Source organism: Leptodactylus fuscus, chromosome 3 (assembly GCF_031893055.1).
Source record: "Leptodactylus fuscus isolate aLepFus1 chromosome 3, aLepFus1.hap2, whole genome shotgun sequence".
Lineage (NCBI taxonomy): Eukaryota > Metazoa > Chordata > Amphibia > Anura > Leptodactylidae > Leptodactylus > Leptodactylus fuscus.
Window position 1 is genome coordinate 92097513 of NC_134267.1, and position 27486 is coordinate 92124998.

Genomic DNA, 27486 nt, shown 5'->3' on the forward strand with positions numbered 1-27486 from the left:
GTTATAGCCCTCAAAACCGCACATACAAAAAACCCCCGAAAATGTGTCTGGTCCTGGACCACAAATTGGCCCGGCACTGAAGTGGTTAAGTATCAATTTGCAAATTGTTAAAAATACTGTTCGTTGAAGTAAAAATATATTTTACTTTTTGATACAGTTTAACCTCAAAAACAGCTGTTGAAGTTGTAGAAAAAAATAACACAATTCATTTTGGTATCTCTGCAAATAAGTTAGTTGTTTTTTTTTTAGTCTTGTTTCTTTTGGTAAGTACTTGATTCCCCATGAAATAACAATAATTTATTTTTTTCGAACTCTGTATTGTGCCTGCCCCCTGTAGTTTTGTCTGCATGTGGCTAGACAAATGGACCATCTCAGAATGATTTGGGAAAACCCCCATAAAAGAGTTAACAACCCTGGAGCATCTTTTCCTAGAACTCTCCAATGCGTTTTCTCCCAGAAACATAAATACATTGACAAATGGGTGTTTCCATTGTCTTTGTCAAAGAAAAGAGGCTTCACTATTGTTAAGCTTTGTGAATAAAAGTAAAGACGTCAAAACAACAATTTTCTGAGAATCTTAGTGGGCATCACAATCTTGCAGTTTTGTGCCAATGAACTACAACAATGAAAATCTGTCCACCTGTATTCAATGATAAGCAGAACTGCTGCATACCTACTGTATGTAAGGTGACCGAAACAATACAAATTAGTTGAAAAGAGTTTTAAGGGTATTTCTTAGAGTAAAGCTCCAGGAACAGAAGAAACTCGCCTCAAGCCTTTTCAGCTACTGTATTTTCTGGACTATAAGGCGCACATAAAATCCTACGATTTCCTCAGAAATCGAAAGTGCACCTTATAGTCCGGTGCGCCTTATATATGGATGGACTTCTTACAATTGAAGTTAGAGATGAGCGAATACTATTCGAATAGCACGCTCCCATTGCAATGTATGGGAGCTTAACTCCTCGCGTGCTGAGCGCTTCCATTCATTTCAATGGAAGCGTGCCTTTGAAATGAATAGAAGCGGCTGGCACACGGGGGGTTAAGTGGACGCCGGCAAAGTCTGCGTGCCGCCGCTTTCAATCACATATAAGGCACACCGGACAGCGCTGCGCCTTATAGTCCGGTGTGCCTTATATATGAACCTAGACAGGACTATAAGGAGCTCATGGGTAATGCGCCTTATAGTCCAGTGCGCCTTATAGTCCACAAAATACGGTAATTTTCATAATAAAATAACACAGATTTTCATGAAAATGCAGTGCTGAATGAGAAAGGCATCTATGGAAAGTGTTGAAGCCGCTCTACAAGGTACTGTCATTAGTCTGATACCGATTTGCTGCTAACAGACTCCCTTTATAGAGTCACACATTTATTGGTAGCGTTCTAACATGTTGAATGTTCAGTTTAATCCTTGATTTTAGAATGCTGATATGTCTTTTCAAAATAATTGACAAGTGTGTGTCGTTCTTGGCACTGTTTGATTTAGACCACACTTTTACACTCTGTATTTAGAAGAACCAGACTCTTCAGGACACAAGCATGGTCCAGTCAGCAGTGCTGTAAGTAATATTATTAAATGTTTCTTTATTTCATGTATATCACTTCATTGCGCATGATGGTGCTGATGGGTCTAAGCAGGTATTCAGTTATATGCAAGCTTTAGTTACCACCTGCAGCCCATGTTACAGAAAGAAAGGAGGACTATTGACTATTGGAAAGTATTTCAAGATGATACTTGCCTGTGCAATACTTTAATGAAAGCTGATCACATAGGGTTGGGTAGCGCCTATGTCTACAATGCAGAGGTCTCTAGTGCTTTCCTCAGTGCTACCAAAACCAGTAAACCAGACGTTAGAGAGGTTTCAGGTTAATGAATATCTTCATAGATTTTTGTAATGCGTTACTACTTTTGCAAGCTAAAAAAATATATATTTTAAATAAAACATTGCTTTGTGTCATCATATTCCTATACCAGTTATATAGTTATAGTATATACGATACATATCTCTGCAACTTGCGCATGCACATACTATATAGTATAATATTTCATTTAATTTTCCATCAGTAAAGTTGCATGAGGGCTTGCTTATTTGTGGAGCAAGCCATAGTTTTATTGGTACCATTTTAGGGCACGTACGACTTTTTTCATTGTTTTTTTTATCCAATTATTTTGAGCAATGCAAACCAGTTTTCTTTTCATGTCTCTTTTGTTATGCAGGTAATACAAGCTCTTATGAATGTAGACCAAATGGTGGGAATGTTGATGGATGGATTGAAACAAATGAATTTAGACAAGTGTGTAAATATTCTGCTTCTGTCTGACCATGGTAAGAAAAAGTGTCAAGAGTGCAATAATTGTAACTTATAAATGCTAAGCTAGACCTGGAGACAAGAAAAAGGTGTTTTATTAGGAGTTTTGTTGTACTAAAAGGTTTCTGAGTAGTTGTGGGTTTTTTTGTTTTTTTTTTTAGATTAATTTCAGCAGATTTTTTTAAATTAAAATAGTTATTGTTTGCAGAATTGTTTGAGCAACGCAATCTCTGTTGCAATCACTTCTTTGTGCACAAGACCATTATAATAAATGGGTCCATTTTTAAAAGGAGTCTATCATTGGAAAAGTGGTTTTGAGCTAAACACGTCTAAATAGCCTATAAAAGTCTATTCTACTACTACCTTTACTCTTTATGTTGTCCCCGATTGTTTCTTTTTAACCCTCTTTATTTCTTTTTACAAATTAACCCCACGTAGCACCTTGGGTGTTTTCCAGGGCCTCGGAGCATCCCCCTGCGTCATACCTTTTAATACTGCCCCTCGACTGCTTGTGCTCAGTCTGTCCTCCTCCTCCCGAATATTGTACCGCGCTGTTCGAGTTCAAATATCAGTTTTCAGTTCAAAGCTCAGTTCTCCAGAGAACTACACCAAAATGGCTGCTCGGACATGCGATACTTTGGTTTCAGTAGAATAGCCTTTTTAAAGGCTCTTCAGACATGTGCTTAGCTCAAAACCACTTTCCCAATGATAGACTCCTTTTAACAGATCTAAAAATGGATTGACGTCTGAGTTACGTCCATTACTAATTAATCAGAGGGTCAGGTAAAAAAAAAAAGAAGAAAGGAAACCAATTAAATTGATCCATTATTTTCATTGTTAAGTAAAAACAGGTGAAAAGTGCAGTTTTTTGCACAGCTATTGACTAATTGTAGTATTACAGAGATTAGCCTTTATAATTTTGATTTGTTTCAATGATTCTGTATATGTTGGCTATTTTTATTCGTGTTGAAAACTTTAATAAGATACACAGTTGAAAAAAAAGATGCAAAAAGAATTGCCCTAGACGAGGGGTCCTCAAACTTTTTAAACAGTGGGCCGGAGGCAGAGCAGGTCGCACAGACATCGGGAGCGGTGCCCTCCAATAGGTAAAGTGAAGTGCGCTCCATGGCCTGGCCCGAGCTCCCCAGGAGCTTCATTATAAATGCACGCCTGCCGGCGTTGTTGGCGGAGCCAGAAAGAAGTGCTTGGCGGGCCGCATGTGGCCCTCAGGCCACAGTTTGAGGACCCCTTCCCTAGACCATCAGAAATAGACAAATGGAAAAAGAAATATAAAGTTGATGCCAATAAAAATTTACTTTTTAATTTTTTTTTAATGGCTGTTTAACTGTGGACTAACCCTATATTCGTGTGGCCACATTAATTTCTATGCCTGTGAATAGGGTGTTTTTCATGGTACATTGTAAAGAACTGTTAAAATATAGGCCATGTTCAGGGATTTTATTTTTCTCTGTAATTACAGTCCCTCCATACAATGCAAGGTATGAGAGATATGTGAAAACCCTCGGGTGCAAAATGGCTGAATATGGACCTGCTTCCCCTAATTAGTAATAATACTTCCATAGTGCTCACAATTAATAATCATAGTAACAAATGTTCTCCCAGTGTGGAGCATTAATATTTCTGCCCCCCATGGTTCTTTATTAGTAAGACTGCCTCCTTAGCGTACACCCAAGTGAAATAGACGACATACTGATTAAAAAAAGAAATGCTTCTCACTCGCATTTTTTTGCTGCCATCTGCAGGCTACCTTTTCCCTGTCTGTCCTGTTGATGTACTTACTCTTAGGATACAGGACTATGACATATGAGGGGGGAATAGCCACATTATTCAGCAATACCCATAATTGTGTTACCTGCTTTGAATACAAACTTCAGCATTTGTGGGCCATGCCACCCATTGACATCAGAGGATAGTCATCTGAACCTACTCATTTTGGAGTTTTTGCCCCGATTGCAAATGTCTAGCAGAAAAAAACATAATGTGTCCATTTGCTCACCATTAAAAATACATGTATGCTTGTCAGGAGGAAAAGCTGTGGTTTAAAGTTTGTTAGACAGCATTATGAGGTGTAAGGTCACCTTAAGACATGACCGGGAGTAATTGTTCAGTTCTCAACTAGAATAACAGGATGAATTGTTAATAGGAACCAGGAAATGGATTAGTGTCTGAAATTACAGCCAAGTGTGTGGAATAAACACTGTGAGAAAAGTTCTACTTATGTGTTATTGAGGTTACTGATATCAGCTGTCTATATTATTACATATCAGGTATGGAGGAGGCACGTTGTGAAAATATTGCTTATCTAAGCTCTTACGTAAACTCCTCTGATGATTACATTGTGGTATATGGACCAGCAGCACGTCTGAGACCTGTGCGATTACCAGATGAGTATTTCTCTTGTATGTTCTTATCTATTTCTTTTATATGCTCATCTTGCTACTTATAATGACATACCGGTGGCCTTACTGACTGACTTATCAGCCTGGTTATAAATGAATAGTAGTGTGATCCTATGTTCCATTTTTACAATGCATTATTCTGATTATACAAATGTAATTATTAGTTTACACTAGGTTCACACCTGTGTTCGGTTTTCCTCAAGCAGACCCCACGAAAGGAAACCTAATCCACTTAAAAAGACATGAACACCATAGACTTTAATTGAGTCCTCCGGGTTTCTACCCAAAAAGGGCAGAAAATATGGAGAGAAAAGAGCTGCTTGCAGGACTTTCCTCTGCTTTTTAAAGCAGAATGGGGAATGGAATTCCCCAGTAGAGATCAGGCACAGGTGTGAACCTAGCCTGACATAGTTTGTATATGTATGTATAAAACTGCTCATGGATCATGTATTGGCCATAAACTGGCCAATGTAGGGTTATATATAAAATATGATGATTAAAGTTTAGTAGACATTAAATAACTTATGAAATGCCTGTAAAGTTGAACACAAAGTATAAGCCATCTATCTTAGAGAACGTTGTATAAAAATGTTGGGAATTGGGGCAACATGGAGGCTCAATGGTTAGCAATGCAGTCTTGCAGTGCTGTAGTCCAGGGTTCAAATCCCGCCAGGAGCAACATCTGCAAGGAGTTTGTATGTTCTCCCCGTGTTTGCGTGGATTTCCTATATGGGGCTCACAATCTAAATTTAAAAAATGTTGGGAATTTTATTTTGTTTTACTGATTTCTCCTGGAACTGAAGCTGATACATTAGCCCATTTACAGGAAGAATATCGCCTCCTAACATGAATTGCGTATGTTGCGCTAGTTTCACACTAGTGTTTGCGTTTCATCCTTTTTCGAAAGAGAGAAATCCTGTCCATTTAAAAAGCAGTTAGACGTAGAAAATAGACTCTAATGGGGTCTGGGTTTCCTCCGATTTTATATTAGTGGAGAGAAAAGTCCTTCTTGCATGCTAGTGTGAATCCAGCCCAATCTAGGTTCTCTAGCACCCAGCAGCTCCAGCAGTTTCTGGCCCCCTGGTGGATCACATGACCAATGGGCCAGGAGGAAACCTGCATCATGACCTGCATCACCTGCTCCCATAGCTGTTCAGACAGCGATCATTGAGAGCTGTGTACACAGTGGTCAGGAAGGTAGGAACAGTAATAGCCTTGGAATAGGTGAAATAAGATAGCAAGTTATGACAGATAATTCTATGCTTACTGGTAAAAAAGAAACTGGCAGAAGTAAATGAAGTAACCTGGCAAGAACAGTAATGAACAGTAAACTCACTTTGTATACATATATTTGACTTTATACAACATATTTTCAACTTCAGGTATCTAATGTTCCAGAATGTCTTTTTCAGTTGACTATGCAGCGATTGCCAAGAACCTATCAGTAAGTAACAAATAAATGTAATCTGAATTTTATTAGCGCTTAGAATCAAATTTTTCAATGAGTCTTAACAAATTTCACTGAAGTATTTAACATCATGTAACAGTTTAACAAGTAACTACAATACTCAGAAAATCAGTAGTAGATCCTCTGTCTTTGGTGCCTGGCCTGTGCCAAGGAAGTTTCCATTTCCCTCACATTGAGTGTGCCCGCTTCCAAGATGGACACCTTCAGGCCTGCTCCCTGGGCAATAGCTCAGGCCACTTGCCCCCATCTTGTAGAGAACAAACTTGAGGAACATAGGTTTGCACTCCATAACTTTGGTGTAAACTCTAACAAGACACCTAAGTGTAGAAATTGACAGTATTCTTTAGAGTTTATGATGCAAAATATAAATATTATTTATTGTGTCAGGGTCTGGGGTTGCTAGGTGGGGTGGCAGACGCACAAGTCCAGTTTCTTTTTAGTCCAAAACAAAGGTAGAGTTTATTTTCACTCATAAAGGCAGTGCAGAAACAAAAGGAAACAATACAAAAATAAATACCTGCCCGTCTAGGCTCTAACTGAACATAGAATAGGTTACCTCACCTAGAATAACAGAAATCCAAAAGCCAGTAGAATCATTCAGGACACAGCTCCAAAAATATGACCTCTCTATCAGATCTCCAGCCAAACTCTGCCAAAGTCTGCTGCTGGAGCAACTTCTTAAGCCTCCTTGACGAGGAGACTCTCTGCAGCTGAGTCGCTGCCGGAACATCCCCAAAGTGTGGACTGGAGGGGGGTGGGGGTGGAATGACAGGTCCCACTACCAATCCTACCTGTCATTCCTAAAAATCCAGCCCAGTATTGAGCATTTACCAAAATGCTCAGCAGACGAAAGTTGTCTGCTGGGAACAAACATTCCTGGAGTTTTCTCATCTCACCCACCTGAGTAGTCTGGGTGAGATGTACACCCCCTCCATTACCTGGCCAGCCATCGGCTTACAATTGTTAGAGAAATTCAATCAAATCTCGCAGGCAGTGTTGTTCAATAGTATGACAGATAATGTCCAGATGTTTCAGTTGAATACACAGACCTTTTTCAATGGATATCTATAAATGCAATGTAGTATAGCTGTTAATAGATACGTAGATATATATACACAAGATGGTGTTATGTATGTTGCCACATGAACATAATGATAAAACAACAAAAAAAAAAATGCATGAATATCACTATGGACTATAGTTAGCTAGATCTATCTATCTATCTCTCTATCTATCTCATATCTATCTATCTATCTGATCTCTGTACACAGATGTATGTATTTTATATGATCATCTTGCTACCTATCAGACATGAAATACTGTTTGACTTACTGACTGACTTATCAGTCTGGTTATAAATGAATAGTAGCCTAATCCTGTGTTCCATTTTTATGATCTAGATACTATATTTATACAATGCATTAATCTGACATACAAATGCAATTAATAAGGGAACATATGGAGGGGAGGGGGGAACGGGGCAGGAATTGAAGAAACTATAAATAAATAAATAAATAAATTATATTTTTTCGAGTATTTCCCTTTTATGTAACATCTAAAAAGTCAGGGGAGAGGGAAACAGGATAGAGTAGCATGCAGGGGAAATAACCGACACAAAATATAAGTAGAAGAGTCTAAAATTGTAAGATGTATGCGGTTAGAAAATATTACCATTATCAAAAAGCAGAGCAAAATTAGAAAACAATCTCTTGTATTAATGGAAAAGTCACACTTGGGGTTGAGGCCCTTCGGTGCCAGTGTATTCAATCTATGGATCCAGAATGATTCTCTTTAAGTAATTTCCTTCTGTTACCTCCCCTTGGTGGTACGTGTTCCATAATACTTGGGATCTGAGTTGCGACACTCCATGGTCAGGTTCATAGAAGTGATGAGGTATAGGAAGTAGAAGATTCTTATTTCAAATGGTAGATTTGTGTTTGGACATTCTGTTGTGAATATGTGGTGTGGTTCCCCCAATGTACAATAGGCCACAGGGATATTTCAATAAGTAGATAACATATTTTGAATCCCATGTAAAATATCCATTAACTTGAAAACATTTGCCTGTGTGTGAATGTATTCCCCTCTGGTGACATTGAAGCTTTGTACACAGTGATGGAACGGGACTGCACCATATCGTGGGGTATTAAGGAATCATTGCACTGCTGCCTTTTTAAAGGGTCCAATATTGGCTCTCACAATTTTGCTCTATATGTTTGGGGGGTTTTTATAGAAAGAAACAGGAGGTTGTTGGAAAAGCTTGTGTTGGTATATTCCAATGCTTCGGGTGAGAAGTAGTGACACAGGCAATCCGGGATGTTTGTGGAGGGATAGGAAATAATTATCTTCTAAAATAATCCTTAGTAATATGAGACAGAAGTCTTGTTGCATGGAGCTCAGTGTGGAGTATTGTGATAGGAGTATACCCATAGCATGAACACTATTATCATGTTCTATAGACTATTCACATCTAGAGTCACTAGGAGGCAATCCTGTAGAAGATCTGTAATGGTAGTAATCTTGGAAAGTCTGAGGTATCGAATAAGAATGAATCACCAATACAGGACATTGGGTCTCTGGATAACGGTATATTATACTGATTATACTGATTTATATATAATCTGATGCACACAGTGTATATATGAGAGAGATCGGTAGATAGATATATCGTTAGATATAGTGCTCTAGTGATTTTCGTTTATTTAGTTTTTTTATCTGTTGTTTTATCATTATGTTGTAATGTACATAACACCATCATGCATCTTGTAGTATGCAGTATAACTTTATGTATATATCTACATATCTAGTAACAGCTACATTGCTTTTACACATATACATTGAAAAAGGTCTGTGTATCAGATTGAAACATCCGGACATTATCTGTGATATTAACCATCAACGCTGCCTGCGAGATTTGGTTGTCTTTCTATATTGATAAACAATATTTCTTTTTTGCATCCTCTCTGTCATGAGTGTGAACTGACTGTACACTATGATAATATGGGGTCGTCCTCTGGACTGTGCGTCCTGCATCTAGTGCCTGTCTGGTTGCTGAGACTTGTGGGATTGCTGCTCACTAGTGTCAGGGTTTAGCCCTTTGTACTACAACAGAATTCTAGACCCATGTGATGCAGCTAGATTAGGTTACTAGGCCTGCAGCTTTATAACTAGTTATATTACTCCTACTTTTTCTTTAATATATATACGGTATTATATTACGGTATTTCTTTTCCTCAGTGTAGAAAACCTGATCAGCATTTCAAGCCATTTCTCAAGCAGAACTTGCCAAAACGTTTTCATTTCGCCAAGAATGATAGAATTGAATCGCTTCACTTTTACAGTGATCCAAAATGGCAGGTTGTGAAGTAAGTGAGATATTTATCCATATCTGATACAGACTGTGCTCCGCTCCACCTCCTCCTTCTCAACCCCCCCCCCCCCAAAAAAAAAAAAAAACGAAGGCTAAATAGACTAAATACATATACTGTCCTATACACATGGTAAGTCACCTCATCATGGGAAGCAATGAAAACTGTAATAAAGTAATTTGGCAAAATACATGACTTGTGTAAAAATAAGACTCCCATTGACTTCAGTGACATTTTACACGTGTATTTTGACGTGCTTTTTTTTACACGTGTAAAAGAAATGTCATTGAAGTCAATGGGAGTCTTATTTTACACGTGTATTTTGCCAAAATACACGTGCGTTTACTCCATGTGAAAGGGCCCTAATTCATCAGGGCTAAGGATCCTAATTCATCAGGGCTAAGGATCCTAATTCATCAGGGCTAAGGATCCTAATTCATCAGACTTCACAGGCTTCATAAGTTCTTCAGTGAGTGACTGGTGCAAACTGATATCACTTTATCATTAGTTTTTGTTTAGATAAGGAAAAATTGTGAACATGGTTGAAAACCTTCAAGACTGTAATTCAGTTTAATAGTCTGGATATTGGTCACATTGTTGTAGAAAATGTTCTTATAGTAAGTTAGTGAGAGAACGAGATCTGACCCACCATTTTCACTGGTTGAGACAAAGCCTTATCTACTATGCCATACAGCAGTAAGATGGAATCTGGTTTCAGATTTTTTTTTTCTTATCTAATCTATAACGTGTCTTTATATTTATTTTCTATTTTAAATTGTAGGTCACGTGAGGAAGTAAAAATATGCAGTGGTGGTTTTCATGGTTCTGATAACCTGTTTAACAACATGCAGGTAACATATCTCTCAGATCATGTTTATCTATAATTTTACCTGATCAGAATTTCTATCAGTTGTCTTTTTCTTTACTTACTTTCTAGTCATTTCAGTCATGTCTGAATTTAATGATGGTTCTGTTTCCACCAGACGTCTAGATAAGGCCAGGCTTGGACTGGCCCATGGGAGAACAAATGAATCTCCTGGTGATCCCACCTGCTTATCCTGGCATGGCACACTCATTGTACAGCATCGCAGCCAGACTGTGTGCTTCTATATAACATACCAGGCAGATACTACCAAAGAAACTACCCAGTATATATACTGTAGACACTGGTCAGCTGAAATGACATCTAGCTGCAGAGCCATGCCAACTATCCTTCCTCCCTTGCCACATCTTCTCAGTGACCAATAATCGAGGGCCCTATTTTTAGACAAGAGCCAAGCAACAGATTACTGACTGACTGATATTGAGGGAGATAAGGAGGATCAGGTAGCCAAATTTCAACATGCCTGAACTCCTGGTTTGAAAAGAAGAAAAGCCTCTGCCAAAGTAATCTGGAAGCAGTTTACTCTTACAAGACTGGACTATTATATTGATGAGCACTGTGATTTATACTGCTTAATACTTGTTTTTGCATCCAGCCTTAAAGGGGTATTCCTATGTACATAATCATATCTATATTTGTAGATAATTAAAAGTTAAACATTTTTGCAAATATAAGTAATTAAAAATTCTGCAAAGTTTTAAAGATTTTCTCCAACCTTCTTAGTGGTGACAGTCTGTGATCTTGATCGGTTGCCAATGGTTACGACCACTAATGCAGAAACTTCCTATGGTCTGGGTCTTGTCAGGAACCCAGCCATAATTTTTCTTATTCTAGCTGGGGTATCAGGCAGGGACACTACATGTATCAGAAGATATACTGACCATAATAAAGAAATCATGGCTTATTTTCTGACCTTAGAAAGTTCCTGCTTTCATGGTCGTACCCACTGGCAACTGATGAAGACAACAAGACTGTGACCACAAGATATTTAGAGAAAATCTTTAAAACTCTGCAAAATGTTTAATTACTTATATTTGCAAAAATTTTTAACTTTTAATTATTTACAGATTTTTTTTTAAAAAAAACTATGTCTATGGGAATACCCCTTTAAAGAGGACCTTTCATCAGATTGGGCACAGGCAGTTCTATATACTGCTGGAAAGCTGACAGTGCGCTGAGTTCAGTGCACTGTCAGCTTTCCCGATCTATGCCCCGGGTAAAGCGCTATCGGTCCCGGTACTGTAGTGCTTTACAGTCAGAAGGGCGTTTCTGACAGCCAGGGACGTCCTTCTGCCCAGCAGCGCCTATCGCGCTGTACTGTGGAGCGGGGAGGAACTCCCCCCCCTCCCTCTCCTGATAATAGTCGTCTATGGACGAGCTGTGTGAGCAGAGGGAGGGGGCGTTACTCCCCACTCACACAATACAGCGCGATAGGCGCTGCTGGGCAGAAGGGCGTCCCTGGCTAACTGTCAGAAACGCCCTTCTGACTGTAAGGCGCTACAGTACCGGGACCGATAGCGCTTTACCCGGGGCACAGATCGGGAAAGCCGACTGCGCTGAATTCAGCGCACTGTCAGATTTCCAGCAGTATATGGAACTGCCTGTGCCCAATCTGATGAAAGGTCCTCTTTAAGTTGGACACGCTGTAGGGTTAACTGACCATCTTGTATTGACACACACACAGAAGGGGCTTTGTCTGGGCTTCTATTATGTGGGATGAGTTTAGTGGTTGCTTGGAGTTCCAAGCCTTTAGCTATGTTGTGCCTTAATATTCGGGTCATACATTAGTTTTCCTTAGACCAGGGCTTGTGGAAGAGCACCATTAATTCTACAGGATAGTCAGTGGCAGTATAGGGTACAATATGTAGTCTCATGTTACCAGTGTTCCTGCTAACAGAACCAAGCCATCTTGAACTCTATACTTTGAACATTTCCACTACATTTTCAGTGAGAAATTTTGACTGTGGTTAGAAAGTGCGGACTACGTCTTAGGTATCTCTAGTTCATCACAGTGAAGGAGTCTGAGGACTTGAGACTGGGGTGAAGATCAATAGACACTCGTGTCTATATATGGAGGCCATGAGCTGGAGGAACCTGATTCCCCCCCCCCACTCCTGCTCATGGCCACCTCCGCTTCCCAAGGCTCAAGGGCCAATCTTCAGGGCTACTGAATAACATCATAGACCACTGAAGCCTCTGATTGGGCCTCAGTTGTGTCTGATATTATTCAGGAGGCCCAAAGACCGGTGCCATAGCCCAGGAGAGGTGAATAATACGGGTTATTATTTTTATTCACTTTCCCCAGGCCTCTGTTTATTATATTCTGGGGTCTGAAGAAACCTGTTTGGTCCAAACAAAACTGCTGGATAAGCCTTGTGACTTGAATCTCATGAGCTTCACCCAACAAATACACTATCCTTCTGATAGATTCCTCAATCCTCCCCACGGCCTCCGCTTCCTCCTTACACCTTCAGGTTCTGCGCTATGCTGAATAGTGTCAGGGACTTGATAACGCATGGGCCACCTGGAGGGGCTAAAGAGAAACCCCTTGTGTACTACAACATTGTTGGGCATTGACTTTGCATTGTCCGTACTCTTACATGCATTCTCACAGGATGTATTATAAAACTGATATTGGCTAATTATTTACATACGATAAGCAATAATGACACCTGAAGACTGTATGGCAGTATCATGATTTATTCTTACGGGTTTAGATTAATTTTCCAGAACAAGTGCTTGTTTTGTAGCTCTCAGGAACAAAGAAATATACAGTTCAAAAAAAATAAAATTGAAAAAAAAAACAATATGAGTTAGTCTAGTTACACATTTGCGTTGGGTGTTGTTTGGAGACTCCATTGCTGTGACTGCTATAACTTGCTGGCCAAAAGTGCTGCAAGTCCAACTTTTTTGTCTATCGGTTTCAATTTAAAAGAACGGACACCCGACTGACTTCATTTTAGTCATTGGGGTCCACGAGCACCATTGGTGACCTCTAAAATAACGTTCTTTGTGTCCATTGTTCTGGACCTCCGACAGACCAGGACAACAAACACTGGGGTGCAATTGTGAACACAGTGTTGTTATATAATGTTCATGTGTTTATTATGATAACTTTTATTGCAGGCTCTTTTCATTGGTTATGGACCTAACTTAAAGCATGGCATAGAAGTGCAACCATTTGAGAACATAGAAATTTACAACTTGATGTGTGGTAAGTCATTTAATTATTTTCTGATATTGTTAATTATATAATATTAAAAAAAAATACATATTCACATCTGGTGTGTATTGCAGACTTGTTAGACATTGAACCTGCACCCAATAATGGAACCCATGGAAGTCTTAACCATATTCTGAAGAGGCCAGTTTATGAGCCATCATTGTCAAAAGAGCTTTCTGAACCCTTCCAGTGTTCTGTTATCCATGGAGCCAAGGTAGACCGCTTTGGGTGCTCCTGTGACTCACTGGTAAGTACAACAGATCATGTTAAAGAACTGGGGGTGGAGGTGGGGGTCTTCAAAAGCGGGGTAAGTCATTTTGTGTGATTACACTTTTAGTAGTGTTAATAGTGTGGCTTTACTATATCCTATTATGGGACAGGGCAGCTTATTGCTTATTTGGTGAACTAAAACAGTGATTATACAGAACTTGAACACTGTGCTACAGTTTAGGACTATTTACTGGATGTCTGTATAGGACCTTCATTCTATTTATTATTAGCAGTGGCGTAACTACAGTGGTAGCAGCTGCCACTATGGAAAATAATACTGTACGCAGGGGCCACTATGGGGCATAATACTGTGTGCAGGAGCTAAAATATGGCATAGTATTGTGTGCGGGGGTCACTATGGGGCATAATAGTGCGTGCAGGAATGCTGGAGGGGGTCAGGGGGCCGTCGATCGGGGTCTTCGGGGGAGGGCCCATGTTTGCCACAAGGCCCCGCTATTCCTAGTTACGCCACTGTTTATTAGATATGTAGTACTAGGATTATTAAAGTAGGATTACTTATGTATTATCTAGTTCTAATGATATGTGTATAAATTATAATATTAATTGTCGCATAGCATCTGAGATGTATGAAATTATCTATGTGCGGTACTACTATTTATTGATATATGAATTTGCTATCTGACTGTATATATTTCTATGATATGTGTACTTGCTCTGGTGTTTGTGAGACCTCCATCTCTGTCTGTGTGTGTGATTTTGTATGGTTTTATCATGTCAGTGGTCTAATGTGAAATAAATTAAATTTTTTATGTCATTATGGTTTATTAGAGATGAGCGAGTACTGTTCGGATCAGCCGATCCGAACAGCACGCTCCATAGAAATGAATGGATGCACCTGGTACTTCCGCTTTGACGGTGGTCGGCCGCTTAACCCCCCGCATGCCGGCTACGTCCATTCATTTCTATGCGAGCGTGCTGTTCGGATCGGCTGTTAAAATCCATTGATCTGATATTGATGACCTATTCTAAGGTTAGGTCATCTATGTCCAAATCTGCAAATCCCATTTAATTTGCTTATTTTCCCTTTTCCTGGTGCATTAGACCTGGACACGCGACATTCATGCCTTCTGTGCAAAAATATTTTTAATTTATTTTTAATTTATTTTAACATACTGTATATAGATACCCTAATACTAGTTCTTCTCTTACAGACAGAAGCTGAGTATAAAAAACAGTTAACACTTACACCCCAACAAGGTAAGCATTCTAAAAAGTATAATAAAGTAAAAATTACTAAGATAATGGGTTGCCTTTTAATTACAAAGATTCAATATGGATGAAGGTAGTGGGATCCTAAGCAATAGTTGTCATATCTTCATTTCAAACTCATTATATTCATATCTGGCCCACAGCTATTCAATGATTCAGTGGTATATAGAATAATATTATAACTTACGATGTTGAATGATCCACAATATACCTAATGACTTGAATGTTAACAAAATATTATTTATCATGTGCCTACTCTATCTAGACTGCTTTATTGGCAGATTAATTAGCGGCTCATCATAAATTAAGAAACTGATGAGACACTAAAGAAAACTTAGAGCAAACTTTTTTGAGATTGCTAGTGACACCACAACATATGAAAATGTTAGGTCTTTTAACAGGCCACCATAAAAAGTATAGCTTGTACTGTGTAACAAAAACCCCCCAAAAACCTACATAACTGTGTAGATGGAAATATAAAAAGTTACTACTGCTACAGAAGTTATGGAAACAGCATAGTACAGCGACATCCGACTTCTGACCTAATGGTCAGAATTTACATCCGAGTGCATCTCAATAAATTAAAATATCATCAAAGTTTTTTTTTTTTTTTTTTTTTTTTAGTAATTCAATTGAAAAAGTGAAAGCCATTTATTATATTGAGTCATTATAAACAGAATGAACTTTTTCAAGTTTTTGTTTCTGTTAATGTTGATTATGTCTTACAGACCAGGAAAACCCAGAAGTCATTATCTCAGAAAATTAGAATATTATATAAGACCAACTGTAAAAATATAATTTAACACAGAAATGTTGGTCAAATGAAAAGTCTGTCCAGTAAATGCCCTCAATACTTGCTGGGGGCTCCTTTTGCATGAATGACTGCATCAATGTGGCAATGTGGCATGGAGGGATCAGCCTGTGGCACTGCAGAGGTGTTATGGAAGCCCAGGTTGCTTTGATCGCAGCCTTCAGCTTGTCTGCATTGTCGGGTCTGGTGTCTCTCATCTTCCTCTTGACAATATCCCATAGATTCTCTATGGGGTTAAGGTCAATCGAGTTTGCTGGCCAGTCAAGCACAGTGATACTGTGGTTATTAAACCAGATGTGGGTACTTTTGTCAGTGTGGACAGATGCCAAGTCCTGTTGGAAAATGAAATGTCCAAAAAGCTTGTGGGCAGAGGGAAGCATGAAGTGCTCTAGAATTTCCTGGTAGACGGCTGCACTGACTTTGGTCTTGATAAAACACAGTGGACCTACACTAGCAGATGACATGGCTCCCCAAACCATCACTGATTGTGGAAACTTCACACTAGAGCTCAAGCAGCTTGGATTGTGTACAGTGGCCTCTCCGCTCTTCCTCCAGACTCTGGGACCTTGATTTCTAAATCAAATGCAAAATTTACTTTCATCTGAAAACACCTTTGACCACTGAGCAACAGTCCAGTTCTTTCTTTCCTTGGCTCAGGTAAGATGCTTCTGGCGTTGTCTATTGGTCATGCGACACTTGTAGCCCATGTCCTGGATACGTTTGTGTGTGATGGCTCTTGAAGCACTGACTCCAGCAGCAGTCCACTCCTTGTGAATCTCCTCCAAATTTTTGAATGGCCTTTTCTTAATAATCCTATCAAGGCTGTGGTTATCCTGGTTGCTTGTGCACCTTTTTCTACCACACTTTTTTCTTCTACTCAACTTTCCATTAATATGCTTTGATACAGCACTGTGTGAACAGCCAGCTTCTCCAGCTGATGATCTTTTGTGAATTACCCTCCTTGACTGTGTCAATGACTGCCTTCTGGACATCTGTCGAGTCAACAGTCTTCCCCATGATTGTGTCACCTACTGAACTAGTCTAAGGGACCTTTTTAAACACTTAGGAATCCTTTGCATCTGTTTTGGGGTAATTATTCTAATTTTCTGAGATAATGACTTTAGGGTTTTCCTTGGGTGTAATCCATAGTCATCAATATTAACACAAATAAACACATGAAAAATTTCACTCTGTTTGTAATAACTCAATATAATGTGCTTCACTTTTTCAATTGAATTACTGAAAGAAAAATAACTTTTTGATGATATACCAATTTATTGAGATGCACTTGTTATTTTTCCTCACTTCAGCAATAACTGGGATACAAATACCTGTTTAAGTAGTTTTAATTTCATGGATTTGTACTAAAATTAATTCATTTATGGATTGTATGATTGTACCAGTTATTGTTGAAAGGTTGTGAATGTATAATCTGCCCATTTTACAGAATCTGAAACTAAAAAGCTTAACCTGCCATATGGAAGACCAGTGGTTTTGCAAAATAGCAGCTACTGCATCTTGTACCATAATAAATATGTGAGTGGATATAGCTATGATATAAAGATGCCATTGTGGAGTTCCTACACCCTAGGAAAAAACGTAAGTACTATTTTATTATCATTTACTGACTATAAAGGTCTGACTGCACAGATTATCAGAATGAACAAAATCTAATCCTAGTCCTTAAAGAAACAGAAGCACTCATAGAGGTTCAAATGTTCAAAAGTAAGATTCCAGCAAAGTCATGACTCCTTGGATAAAACGTAACGTTTATTGATTGTAGAAAAATTCATAAAATCATAATTATTTGTGTGATGAAACACACTAGACGCATGCAATCGATGGAATAGCAGCTGACGCGTTTCGAACACTGTCAGTGTTCTTAGTCATAGCTATGAAGTTTTCTACAATCAATAAACGTTACGTTTTATCCAAGGAGTCATGACTTTGCTGGAATCTTACTTTTGAACGTTTGGATTTCAATCACCCTAGCCGAAAGGGATCCTTCCGGGCAAATTCAATCTCCTCCAGAATTAACGTGAGTGCGATACTTTAACTATTGAACTGTTGCCTATTTTTTTTTGCACGAAGGCCTGTGTTTTTTTCCCTATACCCTTTTCCTGCATAATGTTACACACTCATAGAGGTTAACAGGCCACTAAGCTTGCTGGGAAAGGTAGTATACTGGCAATTACAGAGCTTTGGTGTTAAGCAGCGATCACACTACCGCCGCTGTCCGCCCTGGGACGGAGTAGTAGTGTGCACTTTAAAGGGGCGCTATCACTAGGAAAAGTCATTTTATCTAATCACACCTTTGCATAGCCTTTAGAAAGTCTATTCCACACCTACCTATAGTATGTAGATTGCCTTAGTGGTTTCTGAATAAGTCCGTTTTTATTCATATGCTAATTAGTCTGGTGCATGATACATCATGCACTCCTCTCCAGTTGTTTCCTATGGGAGGCTGCTGCTGCTGATGATGACTCAGCTTCCTGTTTGCCTCACACACATAGGAGATAATAGGAGAGAGAGGAGGCTGCTGGGAACTTCCTGAGCTGGCTGGAAGCTCATTAGCATATGAATAAAAACAGACTTATTCAGACACCACTGAGGCAATCTACATACTAAAGGTAGGTGTGAAATAGACTTTCTAAAGCCTATGCAAGCCTATGTGATTAGTTGAAAATGACTTTTCCCAGTGATAGAGCCCCTTTAACTGTATTGGTGTTTTACAGACATCGATACAGTTAAAAGTACAGCATTTGTTTATGGCAGCCCTAGGGTCAAAATTTAACTAATATTCAGAGGTTTGCCCATCTCTAACCAGTATAGTTCTCAATGATTAATAGAAAAGTAACATGGCCGCACAATAAATCTGCGTGTGTGTATAGTAGGTTGAGAAATGGGTATATTCTAAAATTTTTGAGCTGTTCTAGTAGGTATGTATAACTCTGTATAGCAGTTTTTCTCAGCTGACTGGTAGTTGTTGCTGCTTAACTTCAAGCTCCTTGCACCAGAATTCCTTCATTGAGGTCTCTAAAATGTACTGTTAGGGGGCATTCACAGGGAGTAACAGAATCAGCGCCGCGTTACTCCGTGTGAATGCCCCCTTATTGGTTCAGAATAGCGCATCATGGCAATGTGTACCTATGTCACTGCAAAATTCCAACAGATGCAAAAATGTGCACATGGTGATGCCTGGCAAACATTCTAAAATTCTTTGTGCAATGTGGACAATGAAACCACCCCTATATGCATCTCCATGTGGGCAGCTTTGCATTTGTTCGGGTTTTCAAGTACTTTCTTTTTCCTCTTTGCTTACAATAAAAAAAACGTGCCATGTAGAATTTTATTGATGTAGCATGCAGATCTGTAAAGAGTGTGCTTAAGGGTTAAAGGGTTATGTAGAACAACTGTTCAAATTTACATGTACGTCAATGGGTCACACATGACATAATCTGTGGCATGTGAAGCACATGTGTTTTCTGATAATCTAGTTGATGGGAGCGTATGGTTTCATGTTGGCACAGAATATTTTTCTGGGGAAGACATGCTAAACTCATTAAAGCTCCAGGCTTTGCTAATGTCTTTTCTGGCACAACAGAAATGTTAGTTTCAGAATTTCAAGGTTTCAAAATAAACAATCGGCCCTTTCATGAATGGGAAAGTAAGTCCTTCCTCCTGGTGCACACTTGTGTCTTACAATTACTCTACATCACAATAATTAGTTTATTTATTTGTGGTCTAATGGTTTTTAGGAAATTGTGCCAGCCATCGTGGAAAATGATTCTTGTTTGTTTGTGGATATTCGAGTCCCACAAGGAAAAAGTCAAAGTTGTCAATATTATCGTGTCCATCAGTCTCTAAAATTTGGGTTTCTCTTCCCTCCAAGTAAGTATACCATGTAGTAATACTACTATTACTACTATAATAATAATAAATAATTAATTGTACATTATGCAGGTAGTCACCTTTAAAAGATAACATTTATATTAAGTGTTATTGTACAGGAAAAAGACTTGGAATTTTTATTTATTTCTGGTTCAGTGTTTCAAGTTACAAGCCTGTTGCAGTAAGGGTATGTTTACACGGCTTTTCTGCTGTGTGAACTCTCCGTGCGGCTAGCCGTGACAAGATGCCGATGCGATGCATCAGCATCCCGTCGTGACATCCCGCTCTTGATTAGGCCCGGAATGAATGGCCCTAATTGAGAGTGAGTCTCGCGCCGCGGACGCAGCTGCTGTCTCAGCGGCGTATACACAGAAAGAAGGGGCAGGGCGCTTCTTTTTACCGCTAGCAGAACGTGGATTCAAAATCCGCCTGCAAAAAAACTGTGTGTACAAACCCTAACTGTACTCTCTCTATGACAACACTGTTCTCTTCTTTCCCCTTTTCAAAGTGTACAAAATAATAATTTAACCAGTGTGTGTGCATCTATAGTTATGTCCTCTCTTAAAGGGGTTGGCCACCATTAAGTTGAAAAAATCACAGTGCCCCCAGCAACTCAGAAAGATGGTTATAGGACAAATGTGCTGTAGAAATGATTTTTATCTTACCTGTTTCCCACTAAAATGAGATTTCGCAGTATAATCTCAGCCGTCCTGTGTGGGCGGGGCATCAACAAACTGAAAGTGAAACTCCTGGCCTGCCTTCCAGTACTGGAGCTGAGGCGCACCACAGCGCTCCTTTCCACAAATAAAACTCAAAAGAAAACAAAGAACAACACCGAGCGGCCCATAGTGCAGTAATATGGAAACTCAGTGATGAAATTTATATAAGACAGGGTCTCACCTGATAAGGTTGTGAATACACAACCCTTAGAAGGCGTTGTAACCAATCACCAGAGGGTTCCTCTCTGTGTGGGGAGATTGAGCTGCAAAAATTCCAGAACACCCCGAGGTGTAGACTAGCAATAGAGGAGAGGACCAGACATGGACCCGCTGGGAGACCAAAATTTCAGGAATTGCGCTTCCACCACAGTATAGATCAAGTTGGCTTTATTTAGCAGAACATAAACACTACGCGTTTCGGGCTTAGAACAGCCTTTTATCAAGTGAAATAGGCTGGACCAGAAGATATATTCCTCCCTTCCTTTCCATGGATTGGATTTTGTCCAATGACATGTGAAGGGGATGGTCACATGATGTTTCTTGAGCATGTGCAGTAGGAGTGAAAAAAATTATAAACTATTTTTTTACTCCTTCTGCGCATGCTCAAGAAACATCACACGACCATCCCCTTCACATGTCGCTTAAAAATAGAGAGACAGAAGTAGAAATGAAAGTGAATGCCTATGAGTAAGTTTATTATTTATCTTTGTGCTACACATTACATACTGTTGGCTATAAAGTGGCAAACCCCTTTAACTTTACTCTTAGAGTAAGTTTATACTGAGTATTTGGGGATGGATACCAGACATTGTTTCCAGTGAGGGGCAGAGATCGCAGCATGACACTGTAAAAATAAGCGTTCTTCTCAAGTCAGCTTGTGCTGCCAGGTCGCTATTAAAGAGGATAGCCTCCAACTTTTAGGCACTGCTAGAGGTTGCCATGCAACCAGGGACGCTGATCACGTCCCACCCAACCCCTGTCTACAGTTTCGTATGATGTGGGGCGGAACCCTGGTGTGAGGCGATTAGCTGCTCCCCCCCCGATGTCATCACAAAGAGGGTGGAGCATAGGGTCTAAATATATTGGCAGGTTTCAACAGAGTAACGTGACCCACCATTAGGGTCGCGGGAAATGCAGTTCTTACTGCAAATCTTTCTTTTTTTGTTCTTTTCATTTTTATACCGCCTGATGATCCCATTATTATTTATACTGGGAGAAATGTATTGAGGTTAGGTTTGTTGACAAATGCAGCTCTTTCCTCCCCTGAACTGTCATTTCCAACGGGGGTGCATGTATGCACTACATTTGTGGAGGAACACTTAATCTCTAGACATCTTAGTTGGCTGCCTCATTGGAATAATCGAGCAACACTAATATCTCGTTTCCTATGAATTATGATATAGTTTAAGAAATTTCATTATAGAAAATTCCCCTTCCCCTTGAGCAGCCCGGTGGTGAAGTTTCACTATCTATATGACTGCTTTGACATTTAGAGGGATGGACATATATTTGCTGCTAAACACTCTGCGTATGTAGTGGATATTGAACTGAACAATATCCTCCATCTGGGTATGCGATATGTACTTTATGGGGCTGATCATATGATTCGCTCCATCATCGTGGCACTATACACAATATATTGCCCCAGATATCGTTTTACACACGTGACATATATAGATAGATAGATAGAGAGAGAGAGAGAGAATATTTTTCCACTGATAGACGTTATTTTTTTGGTTTATCTTGTGTAAAAGTTGTTTCAACGCCACTCCCTTCAGTGATATTTCTTTTTAATATATTAGGCATATCAGTGTCATTTTTATTGAGATGAAATTAAGTTATATTTTAAGTATTTTTTTGGTGTAGTCATTTTTTTTTTTGTCTGCCTTCCAAAAACCGTAACCTTTATATTTTTCCATTCACAAAGTTGCATGAGTGCTTGTGTATTGTACACAGTCAGATTGGAGTTCTTTAAGTTCATCAAAGAAAATGATTCTGAGGCCATCTATACAGAGATGAAAGTTAATTGTGAAGATGCTCATAAATAAAACCTAGTGGTATATGATTGGCTCCAATTCGGGTTGTCATTTGTTAGACCTTTTGTACCCTGTTATATTTATGGGTCTTTTATTGTCCAAGCCTCGGCCCCCCTAGAATGGTGAGCCATTTTCACCCTGGTTGGTAACATGGCATATATTGCCATAAAAATACCATCTTTCTGAAATATACCAGAAGCATAATAACTATGATCAAATTCAACTTTTTGACAAGTCTTTTATAAAAACACAAATCATTATTGACAGGCAGACATGTTTTATATTATTGATACTATTATGATTTGGTTCTTATTTTAGGCCTCAGAAGATCTTCTGATGATGGTTATTCAGGACTTACAACCAGCAATATGGTTCCAATGTATCCTGCATTTAAAGGTTAGCTTTGTTCCTTAGTACTGGTGTGTTTGATATACACATTTATCTCTTCTTTATATTTTTGCATGTTCTGTGTCATTGCTCATATTATCATTGTTTTTCAGGGTTGTGGCCTAGAGTAGTTATTAACTAAGGGCCAAGTCTTGTGGATCTTTGCTTTGTGCAGCAGCACTCGTACTATAAACTGATACAAGCTTTGGAGTGAATAATTAATCTCTTCTTAATGTAAATGAGATCAATAAGATTTGTTATAAATTATCACCGGCTGCACAAAAACTTGCAATGAGATTTTTCTGTTTTAATTATTGTGTGACAACTACACCTCAATGTAATCTCTCATCTGCAGCAGTCACTTGTTAAACTTGGAAAATTAATTCGGCATGTAGCCTAACATAAAGTAGATCTGTCAGCAAAATCTAGGGGAAGTATATTACAGAGCAGCATATTTCTGCTGTACTTCTGTTGTACTGATGACTAAAACAGCACAAAAAATTGTGTGCCATCTGGCTTCTAGCAGTACAGGAAGAATGCTTATGCTTTATTTTCTCCGCTGTGCTAGCCGCCATTTCTCTGTACATATGGAGTCCATTAGACTTTGCCTATATATGAAAACAGAAGCATACAGTGGTACAATAGGTTTGCAAGCCTCTATAGAAGCCATGCTGGGACTATTAAAGGATTATCTTTTCTTATCTTGTTACATTTCCATACAAATCTGTATGACAATATAATATTACAGTTCCTATGAGAAAAAAAAAGTGTATGTAGATTTGTCATTCAGGATATTCAACTAATTTTCTTAATTTTATATTTCATATAGTATGAAGCCAGTTAATCGATCAGTGTATTTTTGGAATATATATATTCGCCAGTCAGATTTAAACTAACACCTATGATGCAAGGAAACGCCCAACACGTGTACAGAGAGTGGCATGCAATCCATTACTCTCTGGCACGCAGCTTCCCCCTCTGGACCTGGTGCGTTATAAAGCACCCATTCTGACAATATATGGCACCTGCAGATATTGATCCTGTCCCTTTTATGCTGACAGGAGGAGGACCATGTGACTGTACATGTCACTCAATGTCCTAAATATAGTAATACACTGTGCTCTGCATAACATTGCAGATGTGGTGGAGGAAGCTGAGTGATATGTACAGTCACATAGTCCTTTATCCGATGCCAAGTTATGAACACGATCAATGCTTGCAGGTGCCAGAGGTTGACAGAATGAGGACAGAACATTAATTAGTTATATAGAACACGGCACAGAGGTGGGAAATACAAAAGAATCACTTGGGGTAACAATAGGCATCATACTGTGTATAGCGGGCAAAAATCAGGCATCATACTGTATATAAGGGACCTGGTATGCTATGCACAAAATAATGCAGTATGTTGCAATATTATGTCAGGTTTTTTTTACTTGCAATGGAAGCTTCTGTTAGAGCATCCAATGCACATATTTGGCCAGATTCACACAGTTATAATAGTGACGTAATCTATACTCTGTATTATAGTTACAAGTCCCGTTACATTAAAGGGGTACTCCCATATCTCTTGTTCTGCCGCCTGCAGGCTCTGTGCTCTCTCCACTTCCTGGATTTCTTGGCACATTGGTGGGTGGGGTTTCACTTGCTCTGCTATCTGCTATGTTTGCAGTCAGTAATGAGGGATTGGTTGTAAATTCATTACCACAGTATAAAACTGATGTGGAAACTGATGTAGCAGAGCTGGATTTGAGTCAGCTTGCATTACATTACAGAGGTAATGGACTCCTTAGCTCAGCCCTTATCAGCCAAATTCAATTAAACCGGCTGATAATTAGAAAAGCTGAAGATAGACAGCACAGTAATCCCGGAGCTCTCATCTCCCCCCTCCCCCATCTGAGGAGCTCCGTTTGCTTGTCAGCCCCTCCCTCTCCCCTGAGGGCAGGCAGCTACATCACTTGGGAAATGAGCAGATAAGCCCAGTGGCCATAGAAACGCAGTGTCAACAATGAAGGGAATAAATTAAGATAGCGGCCAAACAAAGCAGTTTTAATAAAGCAATGTATTTAGGAAAAGTCTTAAATCCACATAAACTAGCAGTATAGATAGGATGGCACAACCACTTTAACTAGCAAAACTGTAAAAATGGTTTGAAAATTGACTGTCAGGATACGGAGTCGCCGTGGTCTCCTTGCTGCGCGGCGTCTCCCTGGGAGACGTGTTAGGAGTTCTATTGGGTGTGCTTAGGTCATTAAGGGTTAATCTTTTCCTTGCTCTCAGTCTCCATGCCATTAGCCATCAGGTGTGTTCTCTGCTGCTATTTAAACCCCACCCAGGCATGGATCCTTGGCAGCCATTCACTTTGTGTTTCCTGGTCCCCCTGCTCAGTCTGATTCCCTGTCTGTTTGTATTCTATATGTTTCTTGGTTTTTATACCCGGCTTGTATTTTTGACTATCCCTTGTCTTTTGATTCGGTACCTTTATTATATCTCCTGGCTCGACCTCTTGCTCGTCTGACCTCGCCTTCTCTTCTGTGTCTTGCTGGGACTTGTGGTCCTCCCTGGTTCCATGCTGTTTAGTCTTTTGTTTTGCATTGCATTTACACTGTGCTTTCTGTTTAGGTGTGACCCCGTGACTCCAGTCCCTAGGATTTTCAGGGCCTCCTCTCCCCTTATCCTAGCTGCCGGGATAGAAGCGTAAGGAGTCGTGGTAGGCGCACTTCAATTAGGAAGTGCATTGGTCTGCCTCATCTCAGATATTACAGCATAGTTATAGCTGCAGGGCCTGTGACCCCTTTTGTCATTAGTTGCACAGTGTTGCTTTCCAGCTGTGTCACTTTGCACTGCCTGACCCTGACTCCAATCCTTACATTGACGTTCAGACTCCATATCTCATCATCCTCTACAGCTTTGAACAAGAGACTAACCATTGTTTTACAAACAATAATCTTGGCTATTTCATACATTTGGCTTGCAACTATTTAGCATATGTTTAGTTATACAGATTCTTGACATATAACTGCATTGTTAATGTTTTGCTCCTAAAAACATACTGGTCGACTCACTTGGCTACGAATACAGCTTTTTCTTCAACTTGACCCATAAGTGTTCGATTGGGTCCTTGTCCTACTGTAACACTGTTGCTCTTTTCATACTCATAGCACTTAAGTGTACAAAGTGTCTTATAGGATATTCTCATATAGCTCAGCTTTGAGGCCACTGTTGATTCTGGTGAACTATCAAACACCTTTGGCTGTCATATGAACCCATACCATCAGGCTTCCTGCACCAAATTTCACATATGCTTCAATTTCTCAATCCATTAGCCAATATTCTTCCACACCCATTTGCACCCATCCAGTCTATTGATTTTCATGTGATCGCTCCAAATCACCCATTTCCAATCTTCTACTGTCCACTTTTCATACTTTTTGCAAACTCGAGCTGATGCTTCTTATGATGATATTGAAGTTGAAGTTTCTTCACCTTTTTTTGAGTAACCATTCCTGACTTGTGTAACATGCATTGCATGGTGCTTACATGGATGTCTGTGATCTCACTATTACAAAGCATACAAGCCACCTCCACTGCCATGTTTGTCGCACCAGAACTGATAGACATTGTGATGAGCCAACTTGTTGATGCTGATATTTTGCCTCAACATCCACTTCTTGACTTTTGAATGGATGGACGGACTTCATTTCATGAAGCAGTTTGGCTATTTTCTTGGCCAATAGACCACTATCAATGAGCTAGATCAGGGGTAGGGAATCTTTGGCTCTCCAGCTGCTGTGAAACTACAACTCCCAGCATCCTCCATTCACTTCCATGGGAGTTCCCAGAACAGCAGAGCCAGTATGCATGCTGGGAGTTGTAGTTTTGCAACAGCTGGAGAGCAGTACGTTCCCTACCCCTGAGCTAGATGATACGGTTTCACTTTTCTTGGGAAGTCTTCTTCATGGCTGATCCTCAATTTGAATCCGTGACCTTTCGCTTGGGAGTCAACCTAATAACACACTGAGCTATTAGGGAATCTGAGAGCAGGTTGTAATTTGTAATACACTAGAAAAAAAAGATTTTTCCACCACCAGGAGCAAAACAGTAGAAATGTAGTTACATGACAATAATCTGCATAACTAATTATATGCTAAATAGTTGCAAGTCAAATGTAGGTATGACCTAGCCAAGATAATTGTCTATAAAGTGATTGATGGTAGTTTCAAGTTCAAAGTTATAGTGGATGGTGAGATATGAAAGATGTGAGCCTGAAAGTCAAAAGTTCAAATCATTGTTACCTTTTTGTTCATCAGTGTGCATCACTTTTATGTAGGGGTTAACCTCTTACGGCACACAGAGTATCTCAGCCTTCATTTATTTATTTAAATTGGATTCCAGTAAAAAAAAAGGTTGCCTACTCTTGCACTATACCTTATATTGTATAAAAGTCTTTTTTAAAAAAAAAAATAC

The 27486-nt window shown here is 39.4% G+C and overlaps 1 protein-coding gene across 1 annotated transcript in view; it reads left to right on the forward strand.

Annotated features, from left to right (window-relative positions):
- The window catches only part of ENPP1 (ectonucleotide pyrophosphatase/phosphodiesterase 1), an 81647-nt gene that overhangs the window by 48519 nt on the left and 5642 nt on the right, over positions 1-27486 (forward strand). Inside the window, exons 11-22 of the mRNA XM_075267973.1 lie at positions 1490-1562; positions 2222-2330; positions 4602-4733; positions 6146-6177; positions 9439-9566; positions 10351-10420; positions 13579-13666; positions 13750-13922; positions 15118-15163; positions 17434-17585; positions 19745-19877; positions 22951-23028. Coding sequence (XP_075124074.1) covers positions 1490-1562; positions 2222-2330; positions 4602-4733; positions 6146-6177; positions 9439-9566; positions 10351-10420; positions 13579-13666; positions 13750-13922; positions 15118-15163; positions 17434-17585; positions 19745-19877; positions 22951-23028 — 1214 coding nt within the window. The remainder of the gene's footprint in view (positions 1-1489; positions 1563-2221; positions 2331-4601; positions 4734-6145; positions 6178-9438; positions 9567-10350; positions 10421-13578; positions 13667-13749; positions 13923-15117; positions 15164-17433; positions 17586-19744; positions 19878-22950; positions 23029-27486) is intronic.